This window comes from Pristis pectinata, chromosome 4 (genome assembly GCF_009764475.1).
Source record: "Pristis pectinata isolate sPriPec2 chromosome 4, sPriPec2.1.pri, whole genome shotgun sequence".
Taxonomy (NCBI): Eukaryota; Metazoa; Chordata; class Chondrichthyes; order Rhinopristiformes; family Pristidae; genus Pristis; species Pristis pectinata.
This window is the reverse complement of record NC_067408.1, coordinates 23,688,156-23,701,379: the sequence shown is the minus strand read 5'-3', so window position 1 is coordinate 23,701,379 and position 13,224 is coordinate 23,688,156. Positions and strand designations below refer to the sequence as shown.

The 13,224-nt window shown below is 40.7% G+C and overlaps 1 protein-coding gene across 1 annotated transcript in view; it reads left to right on the top strand.

The window, feature by feature from the left end:
* LOC127569561 (follistatin-related protein 5-like) overlaps window positions 1-13,224 on the top strand; it is a 440,054-nt gene that overhangs the window by 403,918 nt on the left and 22,912 nt on the right. Inside the window, exons 8-9 of the mRNA XM_052014316.1 lie at window positions 1,094-1,214; window positions 4,829-4,990. Coding sequence (XP_051870276.1) covers window positions 1,094-1,214; window positions 4,829-4,990 — 283 coding nt within the window. The remainder of the gene's footprint in view (window positions 1-1,093; window positions 1,215-4,828; window positions 4,991-13,224) is intronic.

Here is a 13,224-nt window from a genome sequence, read left to right as displayed (position 1 = left end):
CCATTAAAAATAGAAATTATGTGTGGTATGCAGCCAAACCCAATCCATTGCATTTTGTATTTCGTCATATCAGGTGGAGTGCATTACAGATGCCCGAATCACTGCTGCCTGTTTTATGCCCAAAACAAAATTGAAACACTGCCTAAGATTCCATTCTCTAATGGTTTCATTCTTCACATTAATTAGCACATTTTTGTCTTGAATGTATTTCCTTCAGTTACATTGTATCAAAGCAACCAATTATTTTAAAATAACTGCAATACTTTCAGGAATATTAATCTATTTGGCCTGTAGCTATACAAGGGTTTTAGGACGAGATCTCATTTATTTCTTTCTGTTTCTACATGGATATATCAGGATCCAATAATGGGATCACAGACATGTAATTAAGTCCCAGTTGTTCTTCGCTTGCTTCCCCCAAGCAGGTATTGTGAAGCAGTACCGGAAAGCTATTTTTGCTGCCAGTATAAACTTGTAAGACATATTTACTTCAATCTGGACCAGTGGAATTATTCTTTCCCAAACTATCTCAGAACAGCAAAAGATTAAATGACCCTTGCACTATGATTATTATTAATACCTGAACTCAAAATCCGCCAAATTAAAGAATAAAACAGAGAGGTGGTGGATATCAAGGCAGATATTTTTTGGATGGGAGTGTATGCAAAATATGCATGTATTACTAATGCATAAAATGTGAAAGTCATGGCCAAAAACCATGTACGTACATCTCATACCCACCCACTCCAAAATATCCACCAAGAATTGAAAACTGCCTGGTGGCTGTCACATGGACTTTTGGACCAACTCAATGTTTATGAAGTATCACCTTTCCTCAACCCTTGTTATTCCCTCCTCTTCCCGCCTTTTGCTCTATACACTTCTCTTGCTTTTACTTTTTACAAAATCATTCTAGATGGGCATTTTCATTTGTTTTATTGTTGACTTCTCCAACTATAATTAATGCTGATAATTGCAACTATTAAAATAATTTGGTATATTTCTGAAAAGCAAGTTTTGCTTTTGTGCTTATTTCCTATTGCAATGCCATTTCTTTAATCTAAGACTGTAAGTGTCTCCAATCCTTTTGCAGGATTTTGGTGATGATGGCTCCCTTTATATTACAAAAGTTACAACAATCCACATGGGGAATTACACCTGCCATGCTTTTGGCTATGACAACTTCCTCCAGACCCACATCCTGCAGGTGAATGGTTAGTAAATGTCATACCTGACAGTCACAGATAGTCTCCAAATGCTGTATAACATGTAATCTGATTATTCCCATATATAAACTACAATCTCTGTGGATTAACTACTTTGGAACTTGATGTTTCTGGTGTTTATGCTTATTACAATGTTCAATACAGGTGATGTAAAGTACAAGAGAAATGATAAAAATAGGCCAGATTTTGATGGAGGAATAATGACATGTTAATAATACATGCCATTACTAAATCAGACAAATGACATGTGGTACAAATTTCACCAAGTTGCGAGTCAGCATATGAACTGGCAGCAGGAATAGGCAATTTGGTCCTTCAGGTCTGCTCTCCCATTTATTAAGATCATAGCTGATCTGACATGAACTTCAATTCCAGATCCTCAAGTACCTGGGTTAACCTTTTAACCCCTTGATTATCAAGAATCCATCATCTTCTGCCTTTAAAATATTCAAAGAATCTGCTTCTACTGCCCTTTGACAAGTGTTCCAAAGACAATCCCAAGGGAATAACATTTTCATCTCATCTTTGTCTTAAATTGGCAACCTCTTATTTTTAGACAGTAACCCTTGGTTCTAGTTTCTTTCACAAAGGGAAGCATGCACTATGTAAAAACCCCTCAGCATCTTGCATACATCAATCAAATTACCCCTCTAATTTCCAACAGATACACAACTAACCTGCCAAATGTTCTCTCATAAGACAACCTGCCATCCCAGGTGTTAGTTTAATACATCTTCTCTGACCTGCTCACAATGTTTTAATATCCTTCCTTAAATAAAGAGAACAGTACCATGCACTGTGTTTTCACACATGCTCTGTATAACTGAAGCATAACATCTCTACTTTTGTAGGAACTCAGTGGGTTGAGCAGCATCTGTGGAGGCAGAGAAACTGTTGATGTTTTGGTTTGAGCCCCTACATCAGGACTGGGAGTGTACAGGGAAGGTGGCCAGTATAACGAGGTCAGAGGAAGAGGTGAGGCAGGTGCTGATTCCACCCATCACCTGCCTCACCCCTTCCTCTCACCTCTTTATACGGCTTTCTCCCCTCTATGGCCTCAGCCCTGATGCAGGTGTTTGACCCAAAATATCAGCTGTCCTTTTGCCTCCACAGATGCTGCCTGACCTTGAGTTTCTCCAGCAGTTTGTTTTTTTGCACCAGATTCCAGCACCTGCAGTCTCTCTTGTATCTCTACTTTTGTATTCAATTCCCCTTGCAATAAACAATAATATTATATTGGCCTTCCAAATCATTTGCAGTATCTGCATACAAGTCTTCTGTGAATCTGCATCTCAGAGCCCTGTATTCTCTCACCATCTAAAATATAGTTTTTTAAAAAATTTTCCTGCCAAAGTCAAACAATTTCACATTGCCCCATATTATACTCAGTTAGATCTTTGCATACTCACATAACCTATTCCATATCGCTTTGTATCCGCCTAATGTCTTCACAACTTAACTTACTTTCCTACCTATCCTTATGTCATCTTCATCCAAGTATTTACATAAAATGTTAAACTTTAAGACCCTTCAAGCACACCACTTTTTACATCTTGCCAACCAGTAAAGGAATGATTATTGCTACTGTCTGCTCTCTGTTAGCCAGCCAATCTTCTCTCCACACCAAAATGTTACCTTCTATACCAGGAGCTTTTATTTTCCACAATAACCTTTGATGCAGCACCTTATCAAATGCCTAATAGAAATCCAAGTTTAGTACATTCACTGTTCCCCTGTAACCACAGCACATGTTACTTCTTCAAGGAACTCCCAAGTAGTTGTTAAACATGATTTCCCTTTCACAAAACCACATCGACTTTGGCTGATTACCATGAATTTTTCTAAGTGCCCAGCTATAACTTCATAGTTACTAAACACTCTATGCAAAAGATGCATTTCACTGTGTGTTTTGATACACGTGACTAATAAAGATATCTTAAAAATTTTCCTTATGTTAAGCTAACTGGCCTATAGTTCCCTGCTTTCTGCCTCTCTCCCTCAGTTTAGAATGCTTCTGCCCTATGGTTTGCATAAGTGTTCTCATCGTTAGCTGTACAATATTTTTAATAAATTTGCTGCATTTCCACATCAATTGCCCATTAAACTTACCTCAAAAAGTTAAGTCTTGTAATAAAGTACATTTTAACCACATGATAATAATATTTAATTCACTACCAACTGAGCTCTTTGGCCAGGAAATTGAGAAGCCTATTTCCTTCAATTGATAAATTATGGTTAAGGATTTTAATAAAATGTCAATTAAACAAAAAATTATATGCTTTCCTTTTTGCATGGTTTCTTTCTCTGCTGCAGTTTATTGATACTGGTTTGACAGAAATTCACCCTCCTCAGTTGTCCTATACCAATCATAGAGCCATACAGCACAGAAACAGGCCTTTTGGTCCAACTCATCCATGCCAACTAAGATGCCCACCTGAGCTTGCCTGCATTTGACCTATATCCCTCTAAAACTTTTAAATCTTAATGATTATGAAGGTAGTCTCTTAGGCCTGGGTCTTGCAGTCTATTATTCTAGAGTGGGTCTCTGGGTATAATCTTGTGCTGGAAAGCTGCTTTACAGCTAATTGGTGAAGTCCATTACAGTCAGTACAGGACTTTTCTGAACAAAAACATTTAAGTGCCGTTGCCAGAGTAACTGAGTTCAGAGTAGATCTGAGTACTGATTAAGTACTGCCCCAAGTTTACCTGCTGTCAAAGAGATTGTATTTGTGAATGTCTCGGTTATTCTCAAGCATTCAAAAGCACTCAAAACTATTAAAATTTTAAAAATACTATTACATTTGATTTAAATTATTAAAAAACATTTAAAAACGCATAGAAAAAAATCAGAAAATAATTAAATACATCAAAATAAATGAAAGTTACCTTTTCCTGATGCATGTGTCCACGCTTATTGCTTTGAGAAATATCAAGTGGAGAATAATCACACCTGCATGCACTGATTCAGCAGAGCAGCCTTTTTCTAAACTCAGTATTCCATGTAATTCTCTGTGATAATCTTGTTTAGCTCCTATAAAAAAGTGTCCCTTATTTTGACACGTTTTGACAAGTGGAAGATTTTAACCTACTCCACAGCAGGATACTGACAGGTTTGGATCAATCGCATATTTTAAATCCCACTTGACTTTACCTTCCACTGAAGTTAACAGAGAAAACCAGAAATGGTATAAAAAGGGCATTTATCAAATCCCAGCACGTATTTTATTTTTGCTGGACAGGGATTACTAACTTTATCCTGGTTTTATTTAAACTTTTCTAATGATTGCAGCAGAATTCAAAATTTAAAAAAAAGCTCCTCTAATTGGCTATGTCAGTCAATGGTGAATATCATACAAATCACAAAGGAATATTTAAAAATAAAAAACCACTCCAGCACAGCTATACATATGTACATCAAAAAACTTAACAAAGAACTTTGTAAAATAGATTAAAGAATAATTAATTTCGGGTAAATTTATTGATATACTCAACATATTGTTCAGTCACATTCCCCGGCTGCAGTTCACTGATTGTTTTTAATTTACTTTTATGATTAATAATTATAATTGATACTCACTGAAGTATTTTTTTTTCCTTGATAGTCCCTCCGGTGATCAGAGTGTACCCAGAGAGCCAGGCACAAGAGCCTGGTGTGGCTACAAGCTTGAGGTGCCATGCTGATGGAATCCCCAACCCAAAAATTACCTGGCTGAAAAATGGTTTAGACATTACTTCAACATTGCCTAATCAACTTGTGCTGTTAGGTAGTATCTAATTCCACCTGCATCTTCTGTTTTTGAAAAGTTGTATTTGCTTTTATATAGCACTTTGCCACATCAAAACTTAGTAAAGCATTTCAGAAACTGAGGTTCAATAACTGATTGTACAGGCAAATGCTACAACTATTCTATCTTTCTGCATTGGCAAACTCCCAACAGCTTGATTATTGAGCATTAAATCTGTTTTGCCATAAATAAATGTTCAGGTCATTTGGACTAAAATCTTTTGTTCCAGGCTTATTAGTCAAAGGTTTCGAGTTGGTTTATATGACTTTTACTCTATATAATCAGTCTGACATAAAGTAAGTCTGCTTCAGCAGTAAGTGTTCATTTGGGGGAAGGCTAATTACAACAGAAGCTGGGGAGAGTAGATTGGGGGCAGCTGTTTATTGGGTAAATCCACATCTGACATGTGGGAGTCCTCTAAAGGCGAGCTGGTCAGAATTCAGGATCAATATGTTCCTGTAAGGAAGAAAGACTGGGATGGCAAGGTTTGGGAACTCTAGATGACAAGAGGTGTTGTAAATTTAGTCAAAAAGGAAAAAAAACATGCGTCAGGTTTAGGAAGCTGAAATCGGACAAGGCTCTTGAGGAATATAAAGAAAGTAGGAAAGTACTTAAACAGCGAATCAGGAGGGCTAAATGGTCTCAGAAATGTCCTTGGTGAATAGGATTAAGGAAAATCGCAAGGCATTTTATATATACATTAAAAGCAAGAGAGTAGCTAGGGAAAGGATAGGACCACTTGAGGACAAAGGAGGGAATAAATGCCAGGATCCACTAGAAGTGGATAAGGTAGTAAACGACTACTTTGCATCAGAATTTACCAAGGAGGGGTATGTTCATATTCTACGACATGTTGATATCACGGAGGTGGTGGTGTTGGGTCTCTTGAAGAAAATGAACAAGTCCCCAGGGCCTGATCCCAGGTTATTGAGAGAGGGAAGAGAGGAGATTTCTGTGGTCCTGAGAGAGATCTTTATATCCTCTTTAGCCATTGGTAAAATCCCAGAGGACTGGAAAATAGCCAATGGTATTCCTTTTTTAAGAAGGGCTGTAGAATAATCCAGAAAATTACAGAGTGGTGGGCCTTGCATCAGTAGTAGGGAAATTATTGGAGAAGATTTTAGGGATAGGCTTTATGCAGGGGAGATCATGCCTTATGAATATAATTCAGTTTATTGAGGAGGTGACGAAGATGATGGATGAGGTTTGGGCCATGGATGTTGTGCCCATGGGCTTTGGTAAAGCATTGGACAAAGTCCCTCATGGTAGGCTGATCCAGAAGGTTGAGGCAGATGGGGATCCTTGGCGACTTGCTAGATTGGATTCAAAATTGGCTTGGCCTTAGGAGACAGGGGGTAGTGGTGGAGGGGTGTTGTTCTGACTGGAGGTCTGTGACCAGTGGTGTTTCACAGGAATCAGTGCTGGTACCTCAGTTGTTTGAGGTAATATACAAATTATTTGGACAAAAATGTAGGTGGGCCGATTAGTAAGTTTGCAGATGACAAAAAATTAGTGGGGCTGTGGATAGTGATGAAGGTTGTCAAAGGACATAGCAGGATATAGACCAGTTGGAAATATGGGAGGAGAAATGGCAGATGGAGGTTAATTCGGACAAGTGTGGGAGGTCAAATGTAGGAGGAGAATATACAGCAAATGGCAGGACCCTAAGGAGCATTGATGTACAGAGGGTTCTTGAGATGGAAATCCATAGCTCCCTGAAAGTGGTAACACAAGTGGATAGGGTGGTAAAGAAGACATCTGGCATACTTGCCTTTATCTGTCAGGTCACTCAGTATAAAAGTAGGGAATTCATGTTGCAGCTGTATAAAACCTTGGTTCAGCCACATTTAGATCATTTTGTGAAGTTCCAGTGGCTGCATTTCAGGAAGGTTTTGGAAAGGGTGCAGAAGAGGTTCTAAAGGATCAGTTATAAGGAGAAGTTGGACAAACTTGTATTGTTTTCTCTGGAGCGTCAGAGGCTGAGGGGCAACCTGACAGAAGTATATAAAATTATAAGGCATATACAGGGGAAATAGTCAGAGCCTCCCACCTCCCCCCCCCCCCCCCCCCCAGAATGGAAATGTCAAAACCAGTGGACATAGCTTTAAGGTAAGAGGGGGAAAGTATAAAGGAGATTTGCAAGGCATGTTTTTCTTTTTACACAGAGAGTGGTAGGTGCCTGGAACACACTGGCAGGACAAGTGGTGGAAGCAGATATGATAACACCATTTAAGAGACAGACACATGAACAGGCAAGGAATAGAGGGATACAGACCACGTGAAAGCAGATGGGATTAGTTTAATTTGGCATCGTGGTTGGTGCAGACATAATGGGCCAAAGGGCCTGTACCTGTGCTGCACTGTACCGTACTGTTTGATGTTCTATCTTTATCAGTTGTTTCATAGTCAGAGCACAGAAACAGCCTTTCAACCCAACATGTCCATGCCAGCCATCAAGCACCGATCGGTACTATTCCCATTTATCAGCACTTTGTCTGTAGCCAATAATATCCAGGCAATTCAAGAGCATACTCAGATGCTTCTTAAATGTTGTGAGAGCACACACCTCCCTCACCTCCTCAGACAGAGCATTCCAGACCATAACCACTCCGAGTGAAAAAAAGACTTCTTCAGATCTCCTCCAAACCTCTTACTCCTCACCACAAATTTATGTCCTCTGGTCATAAGTATCTCTGCTATGGGGAAGAGTTTCTTACCATCTATCCTAACCATGCTTCTCATAATTTTTTTTAAATCTATGAGGCTTCCCCTCAGCCTCCTCTGCTTCGAGGAAAACAAACCCAGCCTATAGGTCTCTTCTGATAAGTTAAACACTCCATCCTCATGAATCTCCTCTGCACCCTATCCAGTGCAATCATACCATTCCTATATTGTGGTGACTAGCTGTGGCCAAACCAATGTTTCATAAAGTTGTACCAAGATCTCCATGCGACATGTAATAAAGGCAAGCATCCCATGTGCCTTCTTCACCACCCTATCTACCCGTGCTGCTACCTTCAGGATCATTGGACTTGTGCACCCAAGTCCCTTTGTTCCTCAATACTTCCTAGGGTCCTACCATTCATGGAATATGTACTATCCTTATTTGACCTCCCAAACTACATCACCTCACACTTATCAAGATTAAATTCCATTTGCCTTTGGTCTGCACAATATACCAGCTGATCAGCTTTGTAGCCTAATTCTACGCTCCTCACTATCAACACCACCACCAATTTGTGTGTCACGTGCAAACTTACTAATCATACCTCCTGCATTCATATCTAAGTCATTAATGTATATAACAGCGAGAGTCCCAGCATCAATCCCTGTGGTACACTGCTGGTCACAGGCTTCCAATTACAAAAGCAACCCTTCACCATCACCCTCAGTTTCCTATTACCAAATCAATTTTGAATCTATTTTGCCAACTTGCCTTTGGGGTCCAACCTTTTGGATCTGCATTCCATTTAGAACCCTGTCAACGGCCTTACTGAAGTCCATATCAAGCACATTGCCCTCCCCAATGTATTTAGTTACCTCTTCAGAAGAACTCAGTTGAATTAGTCAGACAGGATCTCCCACCAACAAATCTGTGCTGACTATCCTTGATCAATCCTGTCCCTCGGAATTTTTTCTAGTTATTTCCCTACCACTGATCTTAGACTAGCTGCCCCGCAATTAGCTGGCTCATCCCTGCTTATGTGTCTCCATCAGGGCTCCATCAATCTTCTCCCTTACCTCCCATGGCAGCCTAGGATGTGTCTCATCAGGCTTTGGGGATTTAATCATCTTTATGTCCACTAAGACATCTAATACTTCTTCCTTTTAAGTCTTAACATGCTCTAAAAATTCACCCACCCAATGAAATCTCCAATTATAATCTTTCTCCTTGGTGAATACACATGAGAAGTATTCACTTAAGACCTTGCCTTTGCTCCACAAACAGGTTGTGCCTGTGGCCCCTAATAGGCCCCACTCTTTCCCTGGCAACCCTCTTGCTCCTAATATAGTCAGAAAATGCCCAAGGGTTTTCCTTAATCTTATCTTCCAGTAATATTTTGTGGCCTCTCTTTGCCCTCCTAATTTTTTTAAGCATCTTCCAACACCCTCTATATTCCTACCCATGGTGAGTGCTCTATACCTGCCTACAGTATATGCTTTCTTCCATGGACATGCTGTTCTTACCTTTGCCCTGCAGGAACATATTGGCTCTGAACTTTCACTACTGCACTTTTAAAAGACTCCCACTTCCCAAATATAGATTTACCTGCCTGTAGCTACTCCTCATCTAGGTTTGCTAAGTGCTGTCTAATTTGCCTTTATACATGTTCCTCTATTTCCTGCTATCTGTTGCAATTTCTGTCGCATAATCCCAGCAAAGTGATCACCCTTCTTTATTTCTGGGTTCTAACTATATGGTGTTATTTGAAGACCCTTCTAAGACATTCTCCAAAATTACCACAGTGACGATCTCCTTGAATAATAATGCAATGCCTCCTCCCCATTATACCTGGAATGTTGAGTTGCCAGTCTGCCTTTCTTTCAACCACATCTCAGTGACTGCAACAATATCAAAATCCCACATGCTGATCAACACTCTAAGTTCATTTGCTTCCATTAAATTAAGTGAGATTTAGCCTTATCATGCCCACTGGACTGACTTACTTTTCCTTCTATAAATGACTGAACCTCAACCAGAATGGGTCCACTAGCCGAGCTAAGGCATTTACCCAGGCTGTTGGGGAGGTTTTAACCTAATTTGGTAGGGGTGATGGGACACAGGGTACCCTGTGTTCTGCACCCCCACCCCCACCAATTAATTTTAAAACCTCCCCAACAGCCTGGGTAAATGCCCTAGGTAGGGTAGTGGACCCATTCTGGTTCAGGTTCTATGTACCCCAGAACTGTTCTTAATGATTCAGAAATCTAAAGCCCTCCCTCCTACATCTTTTTAGCCACACATTCATCTGACCTATTTTCCTACTCCTATAGTCAGTAGCATGTGGCACTGGAAGTAATCTAGAAATTACAACCTTACCATCCTTGCTCTTTAACCTGCTACCTAATTCCCAAAATTAAGTTGCAGGACTTCATCCCCTTTCCTACCCACATCATTGGTACCACAATTTAGCACATTATACCACAAACACTGGCTGTTCATCTTCTGCCCTACAGTTGCTCTGAGACATCCCTGACCCTGGCAGCAGGGAGGCAACATACCATTCAAGAGTCTTGATCACAACCACAGAAACACCTGAAATACACCCCTTACAATTGAGTCCCTTATCACTATAGCTCTCCTCTGTACAGAGGTAGAAAACATGGTTGCTGCTGTTTTCCCCTGAGAGGCCATTCAACAGTATCCAACATGGTCCATCTGTGAAAATGAGAGAGAGAGAGAGCCACAGGCATCTGCTGTACTACCTGTTTCCACCTACTACTCTTGCTGGTGGTCACCTACCACTTTCCTGTCTGTGCAACCATTGTTTACAGTGTGACCAGTTCACTAAATATGCTATCCACAAAGTTCTCAGCACCGTGGATCTCCACAGCGAGTCCATCCACAGTTTCAGCTGCACCATGCAGTCAGTCAGGAGCTGCAGGCGAACACACTTCCTGGGCACGTGGTCGACAGGGAGACTGGAAGTCTCCAGCTTTCTCATATATTGCAGGAGGAGCATTTCACAGGGCCACATTCTCCTGCCATACTCCATAGACTCAACAATTAATTACCCTCTTCAGTTTAGAGTACTGGTTGTACTAGGAGAACTTTTTCTACTTTCAACACTAGTTACTGCAATATAAAGTCCCTGAAAACGTTAAGGTAGAAAATACCCGCCTGATTGATACTCATCAATCTGGATGTGAGTGAGGCCCAACTGCTGCTTCCTGTGGCTCTCTCCTAGGTCCTCCTCACTCACTGCTCCCACCGACTGTAGACCATCAAGAAGAATTTTGAGGTATTTAACTGGCAATCAATGGCCATGTTTGTCACACAATCAATCCTTCTGAATTAATACGTCCAGCATTTCATTTGAATACTGTACACACATACATGTTTAAAACAATTATTTAACAATAAAAATGCCCTCCCTTCCCAATATAAATAGGCCATTGCTGTTATCCAAAAGGGTATAAGCCCACTGAACCACCAGCTATATTGATATGAGCTGGTAAACAGGCATGGTAGTGTAACGGTTAGCATAACACTATTACAGTGCCAGCGACCCGGGTTCAATTCCGGCCACTGTCTGTAAGGAGTTTGTACGTTCTCCCCATGTGTGTGCGTGGGTTTCCTCCGGGTGCTCCGGTTTCCTCCTACATTGCGTGCTATGTTGGTGCCGGAAGCGTGGTGACACTTGTGGGCTGCCCCCAGAACACTGCGCAAAAGATGCATTTCACTGTGTGTTTCAATGACTAAAAGATATTTTATAATGGACTTACAACTAATTAACAACCACCTGCAGGGACAGACAGCCATTGGAACATAATCGTATATATCCTAAAAATCCATCACCCAAACAAATGAACAATTAAAAACATATAATTTTGCAAATGATCTCAGTACCAACTTAAAACAGAATTCAGACAATTTGTTGCATGAGTAACAAAATTGTGCAAAAATTGACCAAAATACAATCCAGAGTGAACGGAGATAGAAATGGAGTTTATTTTTTGTCTAGTCTGGCCCAATTTGAATGAGGCCTTCCAACTGGACACTTGCTCACGATTCATATGGGCCACACAATCATTGCACAAAGAGATAAGTACTTAGGCACAAATGGATATAAAAGGAAGGATACTTTACTAGTGTCCTACCATGCTAATTATGGACCACATCCCATAACTCGAGAACCATCTATCACAAAGGCAAACATCAGTGATGAAATTGACCACCAGCTTCATTGTAACAGCACGGCCTTTGTTCAATTGCTGAAAAGGGTATTTGAAGAGAAATACCTCAAATCTGGCACAAAACTATGTGCCAAGCAGCAGTGATCCCTGCCCTCTTTTACACTTCTAAGACCTGGACTACTTACAGCAGCCATCACTGGAATAGCAACACCAAAACTGTCTTTGCAAAATCCTCCAAATTCACTGGAAGGACTTTCAAAACAATGTCTCCCAGGCCCCAGTTACACTCAGTTATTTGCATGCCAGACACCAGGCTCCCAAAACCGATGCTACATTGTGCATTCTTTTATGGGAAGAAATTACCAGGTGAACGGAAGATTAAAAAATGTGCTCAAAGCTTCCTTGAAGAAATGCAACATTCCCATCGACTCCCAGGAGTCTCTGGCCCATGACCACCCAAGGGGGAGAAGGAGAATTTAGGATGGTGCTGAGAACCTTGTGTCCATCCATTGGGAACACAATGGAGCCTTGGGTACATGGCAGAAAGAGCATACCACACCTGTCCCTTCTACAGAAGAATCTGCACATTGGCCTAATTAGCTATTTGATTAATATCTCTCATCCCTTGTGAATGCCTCACCCACACTCCCCACCAACATCAGCACTCTCATCATACCTGACTCCCAAATATGGATTTACCTGACATTTTGCTGCAAAAGTGCATCCTCAGTTGGGTGTCAGATTGGGGCTTGGTAGGAGGTGGATGGTGAATTGTGGAGACAAGGGTCAAGGCCACAGTCTGGGCTGATTGGGGAGACAGAGTTTGGGCCAAAGTTAGATGGCAGTCAGGGATTTTAGGGTCAAGGCAAGAGTTGATGGATTCAATTGTGATCAAAGAGTTGGGGGTGAGATTGATGGCTGGGAGGAAATGGAACTGTAGGGCAGGGACCCAAAGAAGAGGAGAAAAGTAAGGAAACCTTCCCAAAAGGGTTTCTCAGCTGAGGCTCAGACATGCCCAGGGTTGTTCCAAGACTGCCCAACAACAGGCACACCTCAGTGTGACCCATATTTTCCAGGCATTGCTGTAAGGGAGAAAAGCATGGAAAATTATGTCACTCTGGACATAATTACTGCTGGAACAAAAAAAAAATCTGTGAATTTCTGTATCTTCAATTTCTAAGGTAGAAATGGTCTACTGCACATTAATGGATTGCCTCTAGATCTGACTAAGATTTTTTTTTGTTCATAAATATGGATTTTGCATGATCCTTATGTTTAAGGGCAAGACTTACAATTGAGTTCCGCTTAAAAATGCCTACATAGAATAATGATAACTTTGAACATACTTAATTTTC